The sequence below is a fragment of the Schistocerca serialis genome, chromosome 10 (genome assembly GCF_023864345.2).
Source record: "Schistocerca serialis cubense isolate TAMUIC-IGC-003099 chromosome 10, iqSchSeri2.2, whole genome shotgun sequence".
Lineage (NCBI taxonomy): Eukaryota > Metazoa > Arthropoda > Insecta > Orthoptera > Acrididae > Schistocerca > Schistocerca serialis.
In genome coordinates, this window is record NC_064647.1 from 192,387,097 (window position 1) to 192,413,364 (window position 26,268).

Below are 26,268 nucleotides of genomic sequence, written 5' to 3' on the forward strand. Positions count from 1 at the left end.
CTACCCAATGAGACATCTACTTTTATGTTAACAGTTTAACCCAGTAAGACATGTAACACAGTTAACAACCGTGGGTTTTTATTAAGGCAGCTTGACTGGCGGCACGCAAATACGAGTAATGTTTTTGATCTAGTATTTAAGAAAGAGAGCACTTAGCGACTTCTAACGGACCTTATTCATGATTTCAAATAACATTAAACTAATGCAAGGTTTCCTATAACTAATTCTCGGTGCCCTCAGTTACACCCACATAATTTCTGTTTCACTGACCTCTGAACAGAATGGTAACGGCAGACCTCTCGATGATCACCTGTTATTTCAATACTATTATTGCTACATCTTTCATCAGCTTCGTCTGAAATCTGCATAATAAGCGACAATTAGATGAATGTTACGTTTTATCGGCTTCAGCTGAGCGTAGTCCTTCACACATTAAGAAAAACCCTAAATGTAAGTATACATTGGAACAATCTATTTAATGACCAACTTTCCTAGTAATAATATAACATGGAGCAGAATGGGGCAATAATGCACAGTTAGTAAACAATAATTTTTAATTGTGAAAGGAATAAATCCAAACACTTTTATCACTGGTCATTAGAAATGATAATCGAGTAGATGTGTCACATCCATTTTCTAAAGGACATTTAATTTTGCTTGCCGTTCTTCACTGTTGAGTACACTACACTCGTCTTTGTGATATGTATTGTAGTGTCTTTCAATTGAAAACTTACGCTGGCCGCTTATTATTCGGCGGTACAGCAAACACTGTGAGTTTTCACCAACGGCTACAAAAAAGAATTGCAGTTCCCAGTCATTTTTAAACAACTGATAACATAGATCTCCCGTCTTTTGCTTGTTCACAGTACCTGCCATTTCTCAGTACTTCTCTGTTAAGGTTACGGTTACCAGGGGTAAACGAGTCTGGGTATGTTGCTCTCTTGCTTGTACCACATAAACAGGGAAGTGGAACCGCCGCCGTTCATTTAGGACACACGTCTAATAACAGATGTCGCTGTGGCACACGTGCGCACATGTGCGCACATGTGCAGCACTTCCGCACGTCTGCACACTGCGCAGCGTTTGGCCGGCCCTGCTGTAGCGCGTTCCTTTTGAAATTCCCGCTTCGCGCTCTGCTGTTTCCTTACCCTAGCCAGAGGGCGCTGTGGCTTTGCTGCAGCCGGCTGCCTGCCATGTTTGCGGGAGAGGGTCAGTCTTGAGGAGGGACTCTGACTGCGGGCGTCTGGGAGCGTACAGCAGCGCACGCCGTTTTGTTGATGGTTTGGCGTGACTCGCGTCAGGTGTGATGCATCGTTGAAGCCGTGATAGCAGCCAATGTCACTGTCTTGGACGTAGATGGATCAAAGGGGATGAGGCCAGGTTGTTCACTGAAACTCCTGTCCTACGGATGTCGTCGGACTTAAAGTAAGACGTTTTGACCATTCATTTGCGTTATTTGCAAGCAACTGGGCATTCCGGCGTCTACAGTAATTCGGCGAAGATTAATTGTTTCGTCGGTGTGTAAATGAACAAGGATCAATTTATTTAATGTTCACTTTATGCTCCTGTTCTAAGTGTGCTGTTTGCGACATTTAACTTGATTCTCATTTTTGTCTGTTGACTTTGAGCGTATCGTGAACTACTGGATCCAAGTAGTGACTTTCAACTACTTAGCTGGATTCTTGCTTTTCCTCGTCACGACGCGTGTTAAACGGCAAAATAGACTTGTGTACCTTAACTTTGTCCCTCATTTGCGTAGTCTCAATAACAGAGCCTAACCTGTTAACTAATTAAGGGGCTCCGGAAGGGCTCAAAATCATGAAAAGTTCAATTTTTACTTTTTTGCGTTTTCTGAACCTGCAGACTATTACCTTTTAATAGATATATAATTTATTCAATTCCGAAGACTACAACTATTTTTAAATTTTTTTTGAAATGTGTTCTACATGGGTGTGACCCACTGTTAAATTGCTGTCAAATGGTATTATTATTAACGTCCGTGTTCATCAGGTACATTTTAGTGATGTGAGATAAAGTATGTGTTGTGGCTAACCTGTGATGGTTCAATATATATCGCTGGTGTGATTGTCGATTGTTTCATGTTTATTTACTCTGTCGTTATCTCGAAAATATTCGTAATTAATTCTGTTTCTTGAGTCTCTGTTTTGTTGAAGTATAATAATGAGTAAAAGTAAAGTTATTAGAAATCCTCTGAAGGCTTTTAAGAAAAGGAGAAATGTTGGAAAGCCAAAGGTATGTGTTATTACTGTAAACAATAAAGACGATAACCAAGTGACTGAACCTAACCTCTCAAGTACACCTGCCCATAGCAGTCAAAGTGGGAAAGAAAATACTTCACAGAAGAAGCTTGGTTCAATGAATGAAAACTATGAATGTTTTATGGGCGAATCGGATGTGAATGAAATATTTGATATGTCGGTTCTCAAAGGAATTTTTTCAAACTGTGTAAGATGTATACATTGTAGTGAAGTTGGTCTGGAACTCTCCATAATAAAGCACGTAGGACTTGCTAGTGAAATACAACTGAAATGTGATAAGTGTTCATACATGACCACCTTTTGGAACAGTGTTGCAGTAACTGCAACTGAAGAAAATGGTAGCAAAATCTACGAACACAACAACGAGCGATGCTTGCTTTAGACAAGGAACGCCTTCGGGCTGCAGACAGGGCTGTAAAGAGTCTAGAAATACAAGCAAGAGTAAACAGGAGGAGGAACAAGAGGAAGCTGGAGGAGAAGTTTGCAGAGGATGAAGATAATCCATCCTATGGACCTGGAATGCACTAAAAAGTTAATCCAATCTTTGTCGCTCGATTCCCAAAACTTTTATTTTCTCATACTAATTACATGTTTTCTAAGGATCTTCCAAACATATTTGTTTCAAACTTTCAGTAAATGTTACACAGTACCTTCTGCATAATTTAACACAGCCTTTTTCCAAAAAACTGTATATTTTTGAATATATAAATAAAAAATTGCAAAAAATGTTGTGAATTTTCATTACAATTGAAAAAAAAATCATCTTTAATAACTGAACTAAAATTTTGTAAAATCCCTGTGTTAAGTTGTAGCCCATATTCCAATAAATAATCTGTAAAAAGTTCAACTTCCTACCTCAAATACTTTGTGAGGAAAGATGTAATTTATAAGCGTTATTTTAACATTGCAATTATAGGGCGTTCCGGAGCACCTTAAGGCTTGTGGTAAACAAAGGTATTTAAGTATGTTGTTTTAAAATATTATCTGAAATGTGCCAATGATTTATGTTGCGCTAGCTGACCCTGGGGTATGAACGGATGTGTTGGCACGTCTGCCGTGTAAGGGAATCCTGCTAGTTTTGATTACCTTCTGACCAGGTTCCTTGCTCGACACTTGTCTTTAAATACCCCGCTAACCTGGTTAGCGTATGTTGCGGCTATTTTAAATTAATCGCTGCTCAATAGCCCAACACAGTTTGTCGGCCGTCAGAAACCGTGTATGTGTTATTTATTCCGTTATTTTAGTCAACCTATAAGCATGCTATTCTTAATTTATTACTCTAGGTAGCCATTGAGTTGCCATTTTTGGTCTGTTTGGATGGAGTGCGGGTCCTTTGAGTATAGATTTGTCAACTTCCAATTTATTTTTTTCAGCAATTTTTAATTTAATATATATATATATATATATATATATATATATATATATATGTATACGGGCGGAATCGAAATTTTTTATTACTATTGAGCTGTACTTAATGTCATATTGTGAAGAAAGGAACTTATTGGAGGTTAATTGTCGCCGTAAGGTGCTGTGGACGGTGCACTTTCCTGTAATTCGTTTTAATGCTCTAGTCAATGTGTAAACTTGTTAATTATTTTCTCATTACATGGAGTGTGCCTGACTTGATGTGATAAGTGACTGTTTCATAACCAGTACTTTAACCCTGTAAGTAGGCTGTTTAAGTTTTTATATTGGTAACGCCACATAGCGCTCTGTATGAAAATCACTGACTGCGCTTTGTGCAGTTTGTGGCTGGTTAGCATTGTTGTAATACTCGCTATTGTAGTGTTGGGCAGTTGGAGGTGAGCTGCCAGCAGTGGTGGATGTGGGGAGAGAGATGGCGGAGTTTTGAGAGCGGATGATCTGGACATGTGTCCATCAGAGACAGTAAATTTGTAAGACTGGATGTCATGAACTGATATATATATTATAACTTTTGAACACTATTAAGGTAAATACATTGTTTGTTCTTTATCAAAATCTTTCATTTGCTAACTATGCCTATCAGTAGTTAGTGGCTTCAATAATTAGAATCTTTTATTTAGCTGGCAGTATTGTCGCTCGTTGTATTGCAGTAGTTTGAGTAACGAAGATTTTTGTGAGATAAATGATTCATGAAAGGTATAAGTTATTGTTAGTCAGGGCCATTCTTTGTAGGGATTATTAAAAGTCAGATTGCGTTGCGCTAAAAACATTGTGTGTCAGTTTAAGCACAGTCATTTATAATTTTTCTAAGGGGACGCTTCAACACGCCTACGTGAATATTTATATTTATGGGAGAACTTAAAGTGTGTCCCCCTGTTAAACTTTAACTAAAGTGCAGAAAACTGAATCAGGTGTTTATTATTGTTCTAGTGCTATTATCTGTCAAGTATAGCACCCGAAATTTTCTTGGCCTGTTATCAAGCGTTACAATAAATGAAAATTGCAGTGGAGCGTTGCGCTATTTCAATTGTTCCCGTGATTTCCTATCTCTGCATTGGTTAATCTAAACTCAATATATTTAAATGTTTAAATATTGCAGGGAGGTGCGTGTGTCCCACCACCCCTGGCTGGTGTCGCAGTTTCAATGGTCAGAAGGGTAGACTCACCGTGGCCGGCAGCGGCGGGGGCGGCGAGGCCGGCTCCCCGGCGTCCGGCTCCCCGGGTGCGGCCCTCCCGGCGGCCCTCAGGCTGAGGGCGGCGTGTCCGGCGCCGCCCACCAGCTGCCACGTGCCGCGGCCCACGCCCGCCCTCTCCAGGGCCTTCCCAGACTCCTCGCCCTCCGAGGCGCTCGACGACGAGGACGAGGACGACGACGACTGCTTGTCTTTTTTCTCTTTCCTCTCCTTCTTCTTCTCTTTCTTCTGGTCCGCCTCTTTGGCCTTCTCTCTGTCTTCTTTGGCCACAGGCGGCTTCGGCGGAAGTGGAGGAGGCTGCAAAGATAACAACATTGACACTGAGGTGACAGAAGTCATTTGATAGCGGTATGCTCATATGCAGGGGGTGGTAGTATTACGTACAAGGGCAGTGCACTGGCGAAGCTGTAACTTGTACTTAACTGCATGAAGATGTAGGTATCACATCAGCCTTAAATACATGTATTTCAGCCGGCCGGTGTGGCCGTGCGGTTCTAGGCGCTTCAGTTTGGAACCGCGAGACTGCTACGGTCGCAGGTTCGAATCCTGCCTCGGGCATGGATGTGTGTGATGTCTTTAGGTTAGTTAGGTTTAAGTAGTTCTAAGTTCTAGGGGACTGATGACCTCAGATGTTAAGTCCCATAGTGCTCAGAGCCATTTTGAACATGTATTTCAGCGTAACATTTGGAATTGAATGGTTCAGAAAATTCAGGGTGGTTTATGGATAAACTGACATCAACAGATAAATAGAAACCATTTAGTGCATGCATTCCTCTCAATATACAGATGGGTTATTTGGAAGATCTGAAATGCATTATAGTGAATTTAAAGGAAGGACTCATTTTAGTATCAAGTGGAATTGTGAGCAATGCATACATCCAGGGAGATACCAGTCCTGAAGAGAACAAGATTCTGCTTGACAAATTAATTTTAAAAATGCCCCATAGCTCTGTAATCGATGAGGAATGCTTGTAACTTCTGAAAATACTTGATACTGGCATTCAGTTGTCTCTAAATTTCAGATCATGGGATCTATCTGAATATCCTCTATTTCTGAATGCGTATTGACAGCTGGTATTTAATTGCCTCTAAATTTCAGATCATGGGAGCTATTTGAATGTACTCTACTTCTGAATACATATTGACAAACGTGGAGTAGTAAAACGTCAGTTCAATTAGAAACACTTCAAGTTACCACACTTGTACTTCAAACCAATAACAACACAAATCTGAACCATGATTTGACTGAATTTGATAACTTCATTTTAACAGATTAAAAAGTTTGTTAATTCAGAGCTCTACCCTTATGGCAATTTGCAACAGGATTTGCCAAATAATGTCTACACCATGCTGTTTGATATTCATGCAAGGATCTGTCCAGCGTACTATGTGGGTGTAGGGAATGATGGTGTCTGCTCAGTCCAAAGGAATTTATTAAATTCAACTGTAGTTATAGATTGTTCGAAACAGAATAAAGGTGTGAAGATTGGACTGATTGATGTCCTTATTCAGTTTGAAGCCTCTGAAAAGTTCTCAGCAAACACAGCAGAACCCGAATTAATACTTCACAATCACGTAATTAACTACTGTCCACATACAGACATTCTGCAAAGCCTTGTACAAACTGATAAGTGCCATATCAAATCCTAACCATTCCACTATGGCACCTCAAAACGCGAACATTCTAACTGGTGTACAAGGCTTTCTTGATGAATATGGCCAGTTTGTATTTAAGGATGTCACTTTCATCATTTTCCCAAACGAGAGTCACATTAGAAGGATCTTATCAACAATTATCACTTTGAGAATACCTTTCAGAGATGTGAAATATATCATGAGACATAAAGGATGCGTTATGGTTAAGTCAAAATTGCTCTAGGACGAAGTCAGACTGCCATCACTCCAAATTTTTTATCATATTGACTCAATCGCATAGATAGTGTTGAACCGATATGGATACATGATATTTATCACAATTCCGCAGTTACAAATCTAGAAATATATGAGTGTCTTCCACTATGCCTCCTTAGGGTGAAGATGAAGAAGAATTGGTTTGCGCATGCATTAGATTATGTAACACTCCATTAAGTTGGGTGAAAAATAAGTGACTTACTTTAGAACAATCTCTTGTCTTTTATTTCACCCATGGCGTCCCCCTAGCACTCACCCCCAGAACCACAGGCACAGCATCACACACCTCCAATCCTGATCAAAGCTGCATCTCTACTCATGGATTTCACCCCCTCCCAATGCTCCCCCAACTGAGACAATATAAAGTGGGCTGGCAGCCCCCATTTTACTTCATTCCGTTTGTAACATTTGTGTTGTCAGCATTAATAGCATCTTCATCATAATGATGTGATCCAGCAGTTGCAGTAGCAGTGGCAATGGCAACAAATGTTAGCATCTCGAAGAGGAGGATGATACTATGCCATGACGATGATGCGCTGGCTCCTTTAATGTAACGCACTTCAGAGGAAGACTTACGGGTTACTTTTTTTAATTTAAATATGTGTATGTGTGGGTGGGTGCGCATTTTCACTTTCAATTTAATGAGTGCTGTTTTTAAGATTGTTGAATGGTGATGACAGTATACCAAGGCAGTTCTTGGCTTTGCTAGCATTAGAGAGATAGTCCCTTCATATGAATTAACATGTTGGTCACATCATCTCAGGACCCTGATGGTGATGATGGTAAGTAACATACCTATTTATATGTGTATATCCATGTATGTGTAACAAGTACCATTGTTTTCTTCTAGTAAACTGAGTGCGCTCAACGTAGGGCAGACAGTGCAATACATTATGGGCCACTGCATTCATGGTTAGTCAGCTTACACATTCGCAGAGTTCTATGTTAGATTGTGAACTGAATCAGAGATTGCTAGAAGAGAAGCTCGAGAGGGGATACACACCCAAGAGGCATTCAGTAAAGGCTGAGCTTTTATGTTTTGCATATGTCTCTCTCTCTCTCTCTCTCTCTCTCTCACGCTCTCACTATACAGATATGTTTGTGTGGGTGTGTTGCTCTCACTACATGTGTGTGTGTGTGTGTGTGTGTGTAAATTTTCGATACTTGTAGACTCTTATACACACACACACACACATACACACACACACACACACACACACACTCACACACACACACACACACATGTGTGTGTGTGTATGTGAGTGTAAACTTTCGATACTCGTAGACTAACGCTGTTTTTTTCACAAATGTTGACTGGTTTGGACCTACCATCCCCTTGGATGGCATCGTCTGCACACACAGCCGGGCCTTGGCGATTGGCAGTGCTGACTTCGCCGCCCGCACTGGTGGCTTTCGCACTGCCGGCTTCACCTGCATCTGCGCCAGTGGCTGCGAAACAGTCCGCGCCCGGGTCTTCACGACCGCTGGCGCCCGCACTGACTGCATTGCCAGAGATTGGCTCCGCACTCTCTCTTGCGGCAGCATCGCCACCTGCGCCATCAGTGTCTGCGTCACCATCGCCCGCACACAGACAACCATCAGCATCATCAGTATCTGGGCCATCGACATCTGCAAGGGCCTTCTGTAGGCCAGCAGCAGCCTCTCTGGCCATCTGTTAGTGATGATGAGGGTCAGATAGGTGGCATGCTAATTCGAGGTGCACTTTGGGGCAGGATATCGTTTGACCACATTAATAACACTGTCCGGCATCGTGATCTGATACTTTTTCTAAATGTGTGCCCATCTGTTTTGGATAGGGAACTACCCAAGACCATAAATGATCCATAGTATCCCGCCAGTAAGGCTTGTGCTGTGCTATGCAGCGAGTTTGCTGTCTCATTGAAGGCATCTCCAAAAGCTCAGTTGTACCCAGTGGAGTGATAATGGCGTGGTATACCGCAATATAATTGGAATAAAGGGCGTCAATAATGTCCAAAATAACGACAATTGTTATGCATGTTCACATTTGGGTTGAGAGAGAGAAATTATGATACAAGCAAATAACACATTGATAATATTTGAAGGTGTTAAAAACATGATGGAATTGAATTCCCCATGAGAATCTTCAATGTTGCTGATTTTGAGGGGTAGAATCGCCATATATCTATATTTACAACATAGATGACTCCAAGTCAGACGGGCATGATGGGGAGAATAACATTAAGCATAAATTTGTTGGACTCCTTCACTTATCGTCATTCACTGGTAGAAACATGAAGAGTTGTTGTTAATCTATGAGAGTGGTGACCACCACTACTGCTGGATGAAAAACATGTCCCACCCAATTTCGTTGAAATTGTTTCAAAATATGGTGGATGACATATTTTTCCTAGGTGCCTGAACCCATTTCTTATGAATGAGCGATTAGTAGAGCATCTGGTGGGTTACTCTATATATGATCTGATATGTGCTGAGATGCCTACTGGGGCGAGTAAGTTTTAAAGTTTAAGAGTGTTCTCCACAAGAGGCATGTAGCCTTTTAGGTATACTTCAAGTTCTAACACCTTCTCACTCAAGTGGAACACTGTCGGAGCAACACCATTGCCTCACATACTAGCCTCACAGAATGCCCCATACCATTTATATCAGAGTATTAGATTGTACATGCATACAACTCAAGTCAAAACTATTTTGAATCAAACATCAGAGAAGATCCTGTGAGATGGTTGCTCTCTGAGCTTGATGGACTCGCAAAGAAATTTAGTGTCAATTATCACATGTATGTTTCTATGAATAACACACAAGAAAATCAGTCACTCTATGACAATGGAAGTTGCCTGCTGTATATGTGGGCAGCCATTAGTTAAAAAGCTGAAACATCACATAGAGATTAGTGCCTTCTACCAGACAAATTCTGCGCGCTGCACACAATTCGTGCAACCTGAATCATAAACTACCAATCCACATATCTGCATTCTTTCACAATTTAAGCAGGTATGATACTCTCCTCCCTGTTGAGCACTTGGGTGCGATCGGTATGTGCAATCATCAGGTTAGTTTCATGCCTGACAGCACAGAGAAATATATTCCATTTTTAAAGATAATCACCAAAGACAGTGCGCTGCATTTCCTGGACTCACTAGGAGTCAAGACAGGTAACGCTTCAAAAACTTGCTGAAACCATGCATCAGGAACATATTACTCTCACTCGAGTAGCACATCCTTGCTGATTATAACAGAATTTAGTCTTCCCATAAAAATACCTGGATATGATGGAGAAACTCAACAAAACCATATCACCTGACATAACCACATCCACCAATAAACTCACAGGCACTGCAATAACAGACGCAGAGTATAGGAACATGTTAAATTTTTTGCTGGAGTTTAACACTTCTAATTTAGGGGAGTATGCAAGTCTTCATATGACACAGATGCACGCCTACTTGTAGACAATTACACATGTCAACATGAACTTTTTAATCAATGATGCCATGCAGGTGTTTATGTGTGTGGGATCAGTGGGGCAGGGGGGGGGGCTATTCCAGGGTTTTCATAGGTACACCATGGGAAATAAACCATTTATGCATGAACTGTTCTGTGCATTCGGCGATTTAAGTTACATTATGTATTTAGATGTAAACAACTTACGCAGTCGTACCATGAAACAATCTCTGTCTACTGGTGGGTTTCCTTGGCTGTAGAGGAAGAAATCGTTGGATTTGGCAACTACTCATCTCTTGCAGCAGATTCTGAAACCTTTTTTTGAAGTAGCCTTAGTGTATCCTAATAGTTTGCAAGACATGCACAGTGATTTCCGCTATGTTCAGAGCACTGATTTCCATGAAACGGTTTCCGTCCACACTGAACTCGCATTCGGGAGGACGACAGTTCAAAGCTTGTCTGGTCATCCTGATTTAGGTTTTCCATGATTTCCCTGAATCACTCCAGGCAAATACTGGGATGTTTCCTTTGAAAGGGCACAGCCGATTTCCTCCCCCATTCTTGACCCCATCTGACCTTGTACTCCATCTTCAATGACCTCGAAGCCGATGGGACGTTAAATCCTTCGGTTCCAACCGCAGGGTGCTGACAATGCTGGAGGGAAAAACAAGGAATACATAATACATTATCGAAACCTCCAGTAATGTATCGAACTTCAGTTGCAACTGCAGAGTCACACATGCAACTACCTTGAAGCAACGCCGAGGTTGAAGGAATACATTGATGTAAATACCGAAAGGAGGATTTCTGTGCAGTGACTGAAGCAGTTTTTGGTAAAACTATGGAATATGTTAGAAACCACCGTAAGATATTCATTTTTTGGGATGGCTTTATGATGCAAAACAATATATCATCAGGTCAAATTTTAAATGAGCCGCTGTCTTCGTTATCTGGAGAGAGAAAACTGGCGTTCTATGGATTGGAGCATGAAATTTATAGATCCCTTAATCGGGCAGGTAGGTTAGAAAATTTAAAAAATAAAATGGATAGGTTAAAGGTAGATATAATGGAATCAGTGAAGTTTGGTGGCAGGAGGAAAATGACTACTGGTCAGATGAATACAGGGTTAGGGGTAATGCAGAAGTAGGTTCAACAATGGATAAGAAAATAGGAATGCGGATAAAATACTATGAATAGCATCACGAATGCATTATTGTAGCCAAGACAGATACAAAGCTCACACTCACAAGTGTAGAACAAACATATATCCCGAGTAACTCCGCAGATGATGAACAGACTGATGAAATGTATGTTGAGATAAAAAGTAATTATTCATATAGTTATGGGAGGCAAAATAAAATCGTGATGTATGACTAGAATTTCACACGAGGAAAAGAAAGAGAAGGAAAAATAGTGGATGAAATTGGCCTGAAATTGTAGAAGATTCCAGGGGCAGACGTGGGCTCTGACCAGAATTTACTTTTTACGATCTGTACATTAAAACTGTAGAAACTGCAAAAAATTTTGGAAATTAAGGTAATGGAACCTGGATAAGTTGAAAGCACCAGATGTTATTGGAAGCTTCAGAGGGAACAATAGACAACTATTGACAAGAATAGGGGAAAGGAATAGAATTGAAGATGAATGGATAGCTTTGAGGGACGAAACAGTAAAGGTAGCAGATAAAGAGACAAGACCTAGTAGAAATCTTTGGACAACACAGGAGATATTTAATTTAACTGATGAAAGGAGATAATATAAAAATGCAGTAAATTAAGCAGGTGAATGGGAAAACAATAATCTAAAAAATGAGATTGAAACGAGGTGCGAAATAGCTAACACAAATGGCTAGAGGATAAACGTAAGAATGTAGAAGCATATATCACTAGGGAAAAGACTTTTACCGCCTACAGGAAAATTAAAGAGGCTTTTTGAGAAAAGAGAAGCAGCTGCATGAATATCAAGAGCTCAGATGAAAAACCAGTCCTAAGCAAAGAAGGGAAAGCTGAATGGTTGAAGGGGTATGAAGAGAGTCTATACAGGGGAGATAATCGTGAGGGCAATATTATAGAAATGGAAGCTGAGAGGCAGAATAAGATAAAATGAGAGATACAATACTGCGAGAAGAATTTGATGGAGAATTGAAAGACCAAAGTCGAAACAAGGTCCAAGGAGTGGGCGACATTCCGTTAGAACTACTGACAGCCTTGCGAAAACCAACCATAACAAAACCGTTCCTCAAGGTGTGCAGGATGTATGGGACATGCGAAATATCCGCAGACTTCAAGAAGAACATAATAATTCCAGTTCTAAAGAAAGCATATGCTGACAGGTGTGATTATTAGCGAACTATGAGTTTAATAGGTCAAGGTTGCAAAATACTAACTCCAATTCTTTGCAGAAGAGTGGAAAAACTGATAGAGGACAACCCCGGGGAAGGTCAGTTAGGATTACCGAGAAACGTAGGAATACGTGTGGCGGTATTGATCCTACGACTTCTATTAAAAGATAGGTTAAGGAAAGGAAAATCTGTGTTTATAGCATTTGTAGACTTAGAGAAAGCTTGTGACAATGCTGACTGGAGTACCCTCTTCGGAATTCTGAAAGTTGCAGAGGTAAAATACAGGGAGCGAAAGGTTATTTACAACTTGTACAGAAACCAGACGGGAGTTATACAGGCCGACAGATATGAAAGGGAACCAGCGGTTGAGAAGGGAGTGAGACAGGATTGTAGCTTATCCCTGATGTTATCCCATCTGTTCACTCTGATGACATACTGGCTGCCAGAGGGTCTGTTATCACACCTACTCGATAAGGACCCCAAGTGCTGGAGCACTACTCTAGAACTGGTCACACAAGAGAGCTTTACCCAAACCACTTCTGAGCAATCAAACTCTTCCACTCACATTCCCAGCCAAAGATTTTAGTTGCTCACCACTTGACGCCTCGACACATTGCTGGACAGTACGGAAGGTGCAGTATCGAGTTGGAGCAGCCATAGACAGAAGTCTGAGACACTCATTGTGGCAGTCAGCACTCGACTGTTGTGTGAGTGTGATGACCTTAGTAATCATAGGCAGGTGGAAGACATGACAGAAGCAGGTGTTCAAAAATGGCTTTGAGCACTATGGGACTTAGCATCTGATGTCATCAGTCCCCTAGAACTTAGAACTACTTAAACCTAACCAACCTAAGGACTTCACACACATCCATGCCCGAGGCAGGATTCGAACCTGCGACCGTAGCGGTCGCGCGGTTCCAGACTGAAGCGCCTAGAACTGCTCGGCCACACCGACCGGCAGGAGCAGGTGTTCTAGAGACCAAAAGATGAGGATGTCGGAATCTTTGATTCACTCAAAATAGACAGGCGATGAGTATACAGAAGCAGGTGTTTAAGGTTATGTATAATTGAGGCAGCTATAAAACTTAGGCAGTTGATAAGATGCTAGAAGTAGGTGTTCAGCTGACCTTCAGTAGGAGAAGAACCTCAGGCTGATAATGGCGCAACAGAAGGTGATCGACTGATAATCAGGTAAAGACGTTGGGGATTTCGACAGATTACGAGAAGGCAAAAGTAAGTGTTCATCTGATCCGCAGATGAGGATGTTGGGAATCTTGGAGAGATGGGTGCCACGCCAGAAGTTGGTGTTCAGCAGAGCTGCTCTCGTGATGCAGAGGTATAGAATCTTGAACAGGCAATGAGATGCCAGAACCAAGTGTTCAGCTGACTTCTCGATGAGGAGCATGAAAACCGCGGACAGTGGCTGAGACGCCAGTACCGTGTGCTTGGGCTCACCTGCTGTGGCCTCTGCGGGGTGGCTGGCTGGGCTGCCGGGGCGTCTTCGTGGACCGCAGCGGCTTGGCTGTCCTGGACGAGCGCCCAGGACTCGGCGCGCTCGGTGCCCTCCAGGGAGGACTCCAGCTGGGAGTGGGGGCGGCGCCGCCCCCGCTGGGAGCCCCGCAGCGACAGCCGGCGCTCCAGCTCCGCCTCCTCCTCCTCCAGCAGCGCCTCCGCCATGTTCTCCGTGGACACGCTCTCCTCGTCCGCGAAGATGTTCTCGATCAGGTTCTTCAGGCGCTGCTTCCGCTCCTGCAGCAAGTACGAGAGCGTGTTTCAGTTTCTGCAACACTGCAGTTGTCTCTATTTCTACGCGCCTAAGAATAATGCTATGGTCTTCAAAGAAGCATGTTTCTGCAAGGCAGATAATAAAACGAAAATGTTACCTGGAAATCTTTATTGTAACAGATCCGGTAACTGTCCGGATGTTTCAAATAATACTGAAGTGATATATTTGCTGTTCATCTACAATGACATCTATAGTCCGCAAGGCTCAAAACAATGTGTATGGAGTGGGTGATGTAGGAAAATGTTATGAGGTCTGTGTTTGACATGGAAGTCATATGACAATAGGATCACTGCAGTTTTTTTTTTTGAATGCGGGATATTTCATAAATAATGCACACAATTTTTTTTCTTTAGAAATTTCTTTTTCAATATCTCTTTACTGTCCTTTACCATACTCTCTGCTTCTCTATGACTGAATGCCAACGTCTTGGAAGCTCCATTATTCCATCCACGACACCACTTCTGCTCACCTCTCGAAAGGCTCGAGTAACGGTGGTAGAGAGCTCTTTCAGAGAAAGATAACGACGTCCAGCTATAGATGTTGAGGATGTGGCAACATTTCCCATTCGTATTCGCGCACTTTTTGGACTACAACAAGGCCGATGTGCGGGCGAACATTGTCGCGGACAATGAGTGGCCCAGCCTCAAACAACAGAGGCCGGGTTGCGTGCATTTTTCTGTGCAGGTGTGGCGTGGAGTTATGATAATACACTGCTGTGATACTTGTCCCACAGGAGATTATATCTGTCACGACAATATCTTGGTGATTACAAGCAAAAATCGTCATTTACTTGAGCGTTGATTGAGCGTGGCGAAATTCTTTCGACGTGGAAGATTTCAAGCTCTCCACTCACTGGACTATGATTTCGACTCCGGGTCAAAGTCTCTAATCCACGTTTCATCAACAGCGACAATTCGACACAAGAATCCTTGTTTGAGAGAAGTTGCAATGTCCAAGTGTTGCTGCTTCTCGTTAGCAGTCAAACGGTGTGGGACCTGTCTCGCAGAAATTTTTCTCTTATTCAAATCATTCGTCAGAATACGGAATACTGATGCTGGGGGAATTCCCGTGGTTTCAGAGAGTTCCCCACACGTCGCACTGTGATCTTCTTCAAGAGCATCCGCCACAAGTTTCATACTTCCTTCATCTGTTGATACTTTTGGCCTTCCTGTTCTTGGATTGTCCTCTATCCTCATACGACCACCACGAAAACGATTAATCCAACGTGAAATTGTGCTACGATCCACTGTAAACTCACCACGAATTTCACTTAACGCACTGTGGATTTCCGTCGGGTTTTTGCCGCGTAAAGTTTCGATCTTGACGCACGAGCTCTGGTCTTCAGCAGTCACAATACCACAGAGCCCCGCGGGTCCATTTCTACCTCTCGCCGATTTCATATTAGAGTACCCAGCGGAAAAAAATACCGTTCTTTTTCCTCAAGGTCCCAGCAACATCTGACGTAATTTTCATTGTTGTTCCGTCAAACAATCCACAATAATACCAACATCTGTATTATTTATGAAATGTCCCTAGTATTTGTGGTGTGTGAAGTTCAGAACTTAAATATCAATCAACCAAAGCAAATCAATGCAACTATCAAAAATTCTCGAGGAAAATCTACTTTAAACCTTTACGAACATCTTTAAGACACACAAGTAAGGTCAGTTGTTCCATAGTCAACGTGTCTGTCACGTGGGCGTCATGAGTTAGATTCCAGCCCGATTCAAATTATTAAATGTTCTACTAATATTTCTGTGAAGCGTAAAATACATAACGATGAAAAACAATCTGCAGCACAGCATGACTAGTAACAGCTGGATCGTTTGTTCAAGTCCCTGTTTGGTAATTACATATTTCGTCGGGTTTTCTTCGAATACCTACGTCACTTAAATATAAAATTCATCATATTCATGATAATTAACAAATATCTAATTGTCATTTTTATGAAAAAATATGTCATGTTATTTCTAATTACATACCACATACAAAATCCGGTTTTCATTGCAAAAATAATTTTTTTTTATAAAACTTCTGTATAAATAAAAATCAGTTGCCACATGTATGAAAGACCATGACCTGAGAACAGCTCGAACGATTTGGCTAATTTTTTTTTGTATCCGTAATTGTCAGGACAAGGGTTGTATGAAAGAAAACTTTTAAAAAACCTGCCAGAAGAGTTGGAAATTTGGGTGCTATTGTGAGTGTGTGGGTGCTATTCTGTCATTCTGCGCATTGGATTAATCTGAGATGTACCCTTTACCCTGTGGCTCCTGCAAGATGCAATTTCCACCCCCACACTACTACAGAAGTCAGACGCTCCTAATGTTCTAAAGAGAAATTCCTGAAAAACTTTCAGCAGTAAATATCTTCTGGAGTTGTCTGCTGTAAGGAAATGACACAAAAATTTACAAGATTTCTTACGTAACTAGTGGGATACTTGGGTACTGGAGTAGTGCTAGTTAGTGTAAGAAAAACATGAAACTAACGAAACTTATTATTTATTTTGCAAAAATTCAGAGAAATTACAATGGCACTTTTAGTTATAAGTTGAACAAGTTATATCCTGGTTCTTTTCGGAATGTGAAGTTACCTCTTAAGGATAGGATTCGCTAATGAAATTTCTACACAAAGTTTAAGATGCTTGTTGCCTTGGCAGAATGGCTGAGAGCCACGCCTACTCAACTTGAATAATTATCCTTTAGAATGTCGTTAGGTACGGTCAAGGCTGTCGTGTGTGAAATGCAGTGAAATGTACTGTTGTGGAGGAAATATGGGGCTCGCAATAGCTGTAGCGCACAATACCGTGAGCTGCGATGAATGCTGTCTGCGCCGCTCACTGCTGCCAAATAAGATAACTCTCGTTCTATCTGGATTGACCTTTGCTAATCAAATTCTCGCTACACCGCGATGAATGTCCGTTCACACTGCACTATAAGTGTGGCGGCCAACACAGTGAACAATGCTTAATTGCAAGGACTCAAAATAGAGTTTGATTTGCTCTTGACAGAGGTGCTCTCCCAGTGAAGTACTGGGGAGAGACTTGTTCCTCGCTCTTTGAGTACACATACGAGCGCAAACGCTCTCGTTACGTGTTCTCGCTCCAAGAGCGACAACGGAATGGCCCCTCTCCATGCCAGACGTGAAGGGGTATATCTTTCGATCTCTTCCATTACTCCTTCAGCTCAAGGCATCAGGAATATCGTCTGCCAATCAGCATTGCTCTTCTAAAATGAGAGAATGACGTTTCGTTTAAGGCGACCAATCCGGAAATCTAGCATCGGCGTTTGGCGTTTCCTGTCTCCCTGTGAAAACCTCTGAAACCGCATGCTATGTTTGCAAAGAATGCGTAGGCAGGGCGCTGCGACACAATGCAGCGGAATTTGCTTTTAAGCCAAACACGGGGTCGTTCTCCCCTTTCACTTAGGCAAATGATGTCCGCTCCATGGGCAGTCGCCGCCCAACGTAGATAGGCTGAGGCGTCCTCTGAAGGGACCGGCCTCTCAGCGTGCAGTCCGCCTCTCCCGAACTAAAAGCTCTTGTGACCGTCATGTCTGGAATGTGTGTGTGTACGCCAGCCTCAAGTCTCTCAACCCCGGTGCGCACTTGTTATTTGCATATCGTTTGCATGAATTAATACAACATTGACTTTATCTTATCGAGTTTGGGTTCGAAAGAAGCGTTCTTGATGTGCGGAATATGATTGTGAGGGCGGAATATGTAAGCAATGAAGGTCAGGAGACCATGACGTCTTACACTATTTTTGGACGAAAATCTCAATGAAAGAAATGTGACGTTCAGTTTGACAGTTCTGCTGCCACACGTTTTCGTAACAAAAACGAATTCCACATTCAGCATTGATATTTTGCAAAAAAGGATACGGTTGAAAGCCATATTTCAGTATGTTGTCGGTGGTGATCGTATCTTTGGCGTTTTGCAAAGATTGAATTGATGTCAGTTCGTGGTAATTCTGTGTGTTGCAAACATTCTATCGATTTCGGTTCGTGGTTTCTTTCTTTGGATAAAAATGCCAGCTGTGAGTCGTTGAAATATCGGTTGGCGGGCGCGCAACGCAAGACAACTACGTGACGGTCGAGTCAGTGACGCAAAAGAAAAGCACAGACAGCGTTTGGAGGCAAATCGAATAAGAATTTCTCAAGCATGATCCATCGTGACTCCAGTACATCGAATTCCAGTACATTTCATTTCAATAAATTCATGATCATACTGATATTTTTTATTTCAATTCATTCAAATTCAAGGGAAGATTCGGTTGGGTGAGTATCTTCTCAACCAAATTTTCAACGGAAAACAGGAATGTTGTATTTATGAGTAACGTTGTAATCATACTTGTTCAAAAATGTTCAAATGTGTGTGATTTCCTAAGGGACCAAACTGCTGAGGCCATCGGCTTCTAGACTTACACACTACTTAAACTAACTTATGCTAAGAGCAACACATCCACCGATTCCCGAGGGAGGACTCGAACCTCCGGCGGGAGGGACCGCGCAATCCGTTACATGACGCCTCTAACCGCACGGCCACTCCGCACGACCCTACTTGTTCATAGATTAAAGATGATGATAATGGTGATGATTTATAGTGGAGGGCACTAAAGAGCAAGGTCATCAGCGCCCTTGCATTTTTGATATACCGATGAACATTGTGAAAGTCTATGGAAAAAGATAAAAGAAAGCGGGAAATCAAGTATCATCGCCCCACAGGAATCACACAGCAACCCTAATAAGGTGAGCTTCAGAAAAGCTGGTACTAAAATCCCAACGAAACACAGCAGAATAACTAGATAAAATCATAGATAAAATACCTATAATGACACGGTTAAAAAAGGGATAGATACCTGTGGCTGGATGACTGCTTATAAGTAATAAGTCACCCAGCCACTCTGTGACACGTTAAGATCTCACACCTAGTATTTTGGGTACAATTCTGGACACCACACTAGATATTAATACACGAACTCTGCTGGAAATACCGAACCTGTAAAGAAAGATAGGGATAATAAAAGACAGGCAACAGAAAAAAGGCACAAAAACGTCAAGAAGGGAAATACTAGCGAAGAGAAAAACAGAATGAAGAAGCTCAAGAAGAAAAATGTTGGAAAGATCCCTCCATGCGCATCAGATGCAGACACTGGAGAAGATTACGAAAATAACTTTGATGAATGGGAGAATGGGATGAACATGAATGAGTTGGGTCTGGTGAAATCTGTTACGAAACTAACGAAAATGATAATTGGATTCAGTATTTTCCCTGTTCAAGATAGTGACGTGTGTGATTTCAACATTTGGTAGTACGTGTAACTGGTGGTGAAGGAAAGACAGGCTTATGCTTGGACAAAGCCAACAACTGAAGGGAAAAGCCGATATGCAGTCAAGAGTTATAACAAACTGATGAAACTGTATTGGACTAAAATATTTAATACAGTAATTCTGTATTCATTAAAACATATTCAAAATGAAAAATATGAAATTTTCTTGTTCCTTTTCTTCGTGTACAGCCTTTTTCATATGATACATCTCTTCCAGTACATTGGTCCATCTCATCCATAGATGTATGGGTGAGACGGACCATTCTTGTATATTTTCATTTAGTCATGTCTCTTGTATTTTAAGTGACAGTGCGTCAATAATATATTGTGCTTAGCTTTATATGACGCCCTATACGAACTTGCTGCCAGAAGTCAAAAACAGTTGAAAAACACACAAATTTTGTTATGAAGAAGAAAAGCGGTTTAACTCTACCAGAACTACCGTAAATCCTTTCCCGTTATTGGAGGAGTTCCATGCGTCGTCCTTGCACTCATCAGAGCAGTGAGTTACAGGTTCCTTCAAGCTGATGAATCTGGACAAAATCAAACAATCCATTGCTTCTGTTCCTGTACCTGCAGGAGTGCTATGCACGTGACTGTTAGGATAATCGAGAACTAAAGAATCGACAGGTTCACCTTGGACCATATTGGCACATTACTTGCAGTCTTGCACCAGCAGTAAAACGTGCGAATGACTCATTATGTCTGTACTACACTCCGCAACCACGGGCTGCCGGTGGAATTTGAGCCCATGTATGCGAGGAATTAATCGAGAAGTTTATAATAGCTCCCGATGAAATGGGAAACGTGTCAATTGCGGATCAATTTTTTCTGGAAAGAGCTTCTGTTATTGTATAACTTCACTCATGTCAGATTTAACTAATAATATTGAGTCTCTCTGTATACAAGATGGGCATTAATAATATCGGAATACCCTACATATCGTATATTGGGTGAACATTAATAAATAAGATAAACTGCAGAGACGGATTCCTGACTGGAAATGAAGGAAAACAGGTCCTATGAACATGTGTCTGGAAATGAATGGTGTACGTGCAATGACAACAGATTAGTTTAGGTTAGATTAGATTAATACTAGTTCCATGGATCATGAATACGATATTTCGTAATGATGTGGAACGAGTCAAATTTTCCAATACATGACATAATTAAGTTAATGTAACAACATAATTAAGTTAATATAACAGCTTTTTTGTTTTTAATTTTTTAAAAATTTTTTTAATAGTTTTTTTTCTTTTATTCTTAATTTATATCTAAAAATTCCTCGATGGAGTAGAAGGAGTTGTCATTCAGAAACTCTTTTAATTTCTTCTTCAATACTTGTTGGTTATCTGTCAGACTTTTGATACTATTTGGTAAGTGACCAAAGACTTTAGTGGCAGTATAATTCAACCCTTTCTGTGCCAAAGTTAGATGTAATCTTGAATAGTGAAGATCATCCTTTCTCCTAGTATTGTAATTATGCACACTGCTATTGCTTTTGAATTGGGTTTGGTTGTTAATAACAAATTTCATAAGAGAGTATATATACAGAGAAGCTACTGTGAATATCCCTAGATCCTTAAATAAATGTGTGCAGGGTGATCTTGGGTGGACTCCAGCTATTATTCTGATTACACACTTTTGTGCAATAAATACTTTATTCCTCAGTGATGAATTACCCCAAAATATGATAACATATGAAAGCAATGAGTGAAAATAGGCGTAGTAAGCTAATTTACTAAGATGTTTATCACCAAAATTTGCAATGACCCTTATTGCATTAGTAGCTGAACTCAAACGTTTCAGCAGGTCATCAATGTGTTTCTTCCAATTTAATCTCTCATCAATGGACACACCTAAAAATTTGGAATATTCTACCTTAGCTATATGCTTCTGATTAAGGTCTATATTTATTAATTGCATCATACCATTCACTGTACGGAACTGTATGTACTGTGTCTTATCAAAATTCAGTGAGAGTCCATTTACAAGGAACCACTTAGTAATTTTCTGAAAGACAGTATTGACAATTTCATCAGTTAATTCTTGTTTGTCAGGTGTGATTACTATTCTTGTATCATCAGCAAAGAGAACTAACTTTGCCTCTTCATGAATATAGAATGGCAAGTCATTAATACAGTATATATTAAGAACAACAAAGGACCCAAGACTGACCCTTGTGGAACCCCATTCTTGATAGTTCCCCAGTTTGAGGAATGTGCTGATCTTTGCATATTATGAGAGCTGCTTATTTGAACTTTCTGCACTCGTCCAGTTAGGTATGAATTGAACCATTTGTGCACTGTCCCACTCATGCCACAATATTTGAGCTTGTCTAGCAGAATTTCATGATTTACACAATCAAAAGCCTTTGAGAGATCACAAAAAATCCCAATGGGTGGTGTTTGGTTGTTCAGATCATTCAAAATTTGATTGGTGAAAGCATATATGTCAACAAATCGTCCCAGAACACAGTACAGGGCTGCATCGCATCCATGTCACAACAAATGTTAAAGTGCCATAGATGGGACTGCAGGTGATAGGGGAAGTAGCGGTTGCCGTGCGGGAAACAGATAATCGTACTTTGGATTACACCACGTTGGCGGGCCACTTGTCTGAAGCTTGTACTGGGGTTTGTGTCAATACCCTGTAGATCCCGGTCCTCCAAATCTGGTGTACGCACAGTCCCCCGCCTCCCTGCATGTTCATCTGCCTGAAAGGACTCATCATCACACACACGCCCAAAAATGGCCTTAAATATTGTGTGATGCGGTCGGTGTCCATGAGGGTACTTGTTTTGCTATAGCCATGCTGCCTCTCGACCGTTTCCATCTGCTTGACCCTACACAACGGCCATCTAGGCCTTTTCCCGACATGAATACTTGACTATTCTGCAGCTTACAGCACGCTGCGTCAATCACACAGCCTGAAAAACACAATGAACACACGGCACGTGGTCAGAGGAAGCTTCATTCCTCAGTGCGATCTACCGTGGCGACGATGCATTTCCGGACGCATGTTGATAGGGTCCGGTTTCCGCCATTTCCAGTTCTGTGTGATGATGAGTCCTTTCAGACAGAGGAATGTGCAGGGAGGCGGCGGACAGTGCGTACACCATATCTAGACGACCGGGTTCTACATGATATTGACACAAACATGTAAGGGGTTCATTATGTAAGAGGTTTACTGTTCACTACCTACTGGAGCAATCGTAATTTCTATGTATTGCTCACGCGCTGCCTGCGATAGAAAACATCTCTGCTGCGATGTCAGAGCAGTGTCGGCACCAGTAATAGTCGCTCGCCCGACAGACCAGTCGCATAGTTCGTTGTTATGGAGCAGTTGCAATAGCTCGCCGTTAGGAGAAGTCGTAGTAGCTCACCGCTACAGTACAGTTAGTAGCCATGTAAGAGCAACAGCAGTTGCCGCTGGTGCAGCGCAGTTCATTGCCATGTACTGTAAGGTAAACTTTGTTATTCTTCATCGCCATGAGTGTACTTAAATTTGTTGTCTGAGATGTTAATATGAATTTGTTTCAATCTTTTTGTGATTTGTCAGCAGCCGGTCGTGGTGGCCCAGCGGTTCTAGGCGCTTCAGTCTGGAACCGTGCGACTGCTACGGTCGCTGCCGGCCGGAGTGGCCGTGCGGTTCTAGGCGCTACAGTCTGGAGCCGAGCGACCGGTACGGTAGCAGGTTCGAATCCTGCCTCGGGCATGGATGTGTGTGATGTCCTTAGGTTAGTTAGGTTTAATTAGTTCTAAGTTCTATGCGAATGATGACCTCTGAAGTTAAGTCGCATAGTCCTCAGAGCCATTTGAACCATTTTTTTTGCTACGGTCGCAGGTTCGAATCCTGCCTCGGGCATAGATGTGTGTGATGTCCTTAGGTTAGTTAGGTTTAAGTAGTTCTAAGTTCTAGGGGACTGATGACCACAGCAGTTAAGTCCCATAGTGCTCAGAGCCATTTTTGTCAGCACTAATTAAGTCAGACTTGTAACGTTCAATTTTTTTATGTAATGGTTTGCAGAAATGTTTTCAATAATAAGGTTTTTCAGAACATAATTTTTTACCAGTCATTTACTCGAATTTAAATATTCTACAAATTTTCCCAAATCGCGGTCACGTGTTGTTTAATAATCAGAGGACCAGCTATGCAGCTGTGTCAGTTTTTTTCTAATAATGCAAATCTCAGGCAAATGTTGTTCAGTAGTAGTAGACAGGCCAGCATTGCACTAAGCCGTGCCATTTAGGAGCAGATATATAGACAGCGTTACCCAGCGACACCATTATGAGGTAGGAATTTTTCAATTTGTTCAGGTTGATTTCACAGGGCCATGACGTAGCGCTGCTAACGTCCAAAATTTATCAGTTTTAACTGTCAGTCAATTTTGTACCGGAAATTTTTATATGTGGGAAGGTTACAAACCCTAGTACAAGGTCCAGGCAAATGCCCCGCCGACATCGTGTAAGCCAAAGTACGATTATGTGTACCCTGTATGACAACCGCTGATATACCGGTCGCCGCCCGTGGTGGCCGCGCTGTTTAAGGCGTCATGTCACGGATTGCGCAGCCCCTCCCGCCGGAGGTTTTGAGTCCTCCCTCGAGCATGTGTGTGCGTACAGTTTAAGTAGTGTGTACGTCTAAGAACCGATGACCTAAGCAGTTTGGTCCGTTAGGAATTCACACACACACTATTCATGTCACTTGCAGTCCCACGAAGGCCACTTTAACATTTGTTGTGACGTCGATGCGATGCAGCTCTGTACTGTGTTCCGGGACAATTTGTTGTCGTTGCACGCACACCGTCCATTTCTGGACACATGTTCACAGAAGTTTCTTCCTCCATTTCAAATCAGGAATCCGTCTCTGCAGTTTGTATGTTTTATTAATATTGGTTCAAATGGTTCAAATCGCTCTGAGCACTATGGGACTTAACAGCTGAGGTCATCAGTTCCCTAGAACTTAGAACTACTTAAACCTAACTAACCTAAGGACATCACACACATCCATTCCCGAGGCAGGATTCGAACCTGCGACCGTAGCGGTCGCGCGGTTCCAGACTGTTGCGCCTAGAACCGCTCGGCCACTCCGGCCGGCTTTTATTAATATTCACCCGTTATCATGGCATGTGGGGTTGCCCAGCAAGATAGTTGCCGTCCCACACGTGCAAAGTATAAAGGACAGAGAGCTATAGGGTTTGCACAAAAATATGGAAACACCGCGAAAAACGCGTACTCGAAAATAAATGCAGATGCTGGCCAAGCCTGCATGTTTTGCTGTTCTATTTGGCCACGAATGGCACCTGTGGAATGTCCCCAATACGTTGTAAGTGTCAATTGCGGTCAGAACAACGTTCTGTGTAGTTGTGAGTGCATTATTTCGGAGCTAAATGACTTAGAACTTCGGTAAATCGTTGGTACTCGTACGGTTGGTCCTTCCAGAGAGAAGTATTTGGTGTTTCAGGAGGCACCATATCGACGATTTATAGCGCGTGCAGCGAAAGCGGAAAAAAATCATCCACTAAGTCACAATGAGTATGAAATTGTGTGTTGAGTGATCGTGACATATAATCACTGAAGAGGATTGGAACGAAAAATTTGAGGACGACTGATGCAAAAGTTACCTCAAAAGTGATTGTCAGCAGGAGAACAACACGAAGGGAGCTCGAGAAGGAGGGTGCTGCAGGGCGAGCTGGAAATCCAAAACCACATATTAGTGATGCAAGTGCACACAACAGGAAAATGTGGTGCCGAAGCCATAAAAGCTGGGCTGTGGATCAATGGAAGAATGTCGTTTGGTTGGATGAGTCTTGTTTAACACAGTTTCCAACTTCTGGCCCAATTTACGTCTCAACAGTGAACCATGCCGACGGCTTGGTGATGATTCAGGCGGCCATAGCGTGGTATCCCATGAGCCCCACGGCTACTCTGCAGGATCGCAATAATGCAAAGAATCGTGCGGCCATCTTCGCTGATCACGTCGATCCCATGGTACAACGTTTCTTCCCAAATGGTGATGCTTTCTCTCAAGGCGAGACGGCCCCTTGTCACACAGCTCACATTGACCAGGACTGGTTTGTCAGCAGGAGGATCAACTGTCCCATCTACCCTGACCAGCGTCGTCACCACAATCCAGTGTTATTGAGCCTTTGTCATCTGTTTTGCACAGAAAATTGTGCGATCACTATCCACCTCCATCAGCATTACCTGAACTTGCCAATGTTTTGTAAGAATAATGCTATAAGATTCCCTGGAACAGGACGCAGGACCTGCGTTTATCCATTTTGAGACACTAGAATTTGGATTGAAATCCAGCGGGCTTCCTACACAGTATTAGGCATGGTAATGTGATGTGTTTGTGCTGTTTCGATCCCCTGTACATGCTAATAACAGAGGAGGGCTGGTCAAAACGTACACTCCTGCCACAGTCCTACGTACGAGGGCAGTTCAATAAGTAATGCAACACTTTTTTTTCTCAGACAATTTTGGTTGAAAAAACCGGAAATTTCTTGTGGAATATTTTCAAACATTCCCGCTTCGTCTCGTATAGTTTCATTG

General features: G+C 42.0%; 1 protein-coding gene across 1 annotated transcript in view; it reads right to left on the reverse strand.

The window, feature by feature from the left end:
* Positions 1-26,268, reverse strand: part of LOC126424670 (trichohyalin-like) — a 187,267-nt gene that overhangs the window by 16,719 nt on the left and 144,280 nt on the right. Inside the window, exons 14-16 of the mRNA XM_050087400.1 lie at positions 14,032-14,342; positions 8,138-8,480; positions 4,871-5,194 (exon numbers count right to left, since the gene is read on the reverse strand). Of these exons, the coding sequence (XP_049943357.1) occupies positions 4,871-5,194; positions 8,138-8,480; positions 14,032-14,342 (978 nt within the window). The remainder of the gene's footprint in view (positions 1-4,870; positions 5,195-8,137; positions 8,481-14,031; positions 14,343-26,268) is intronic.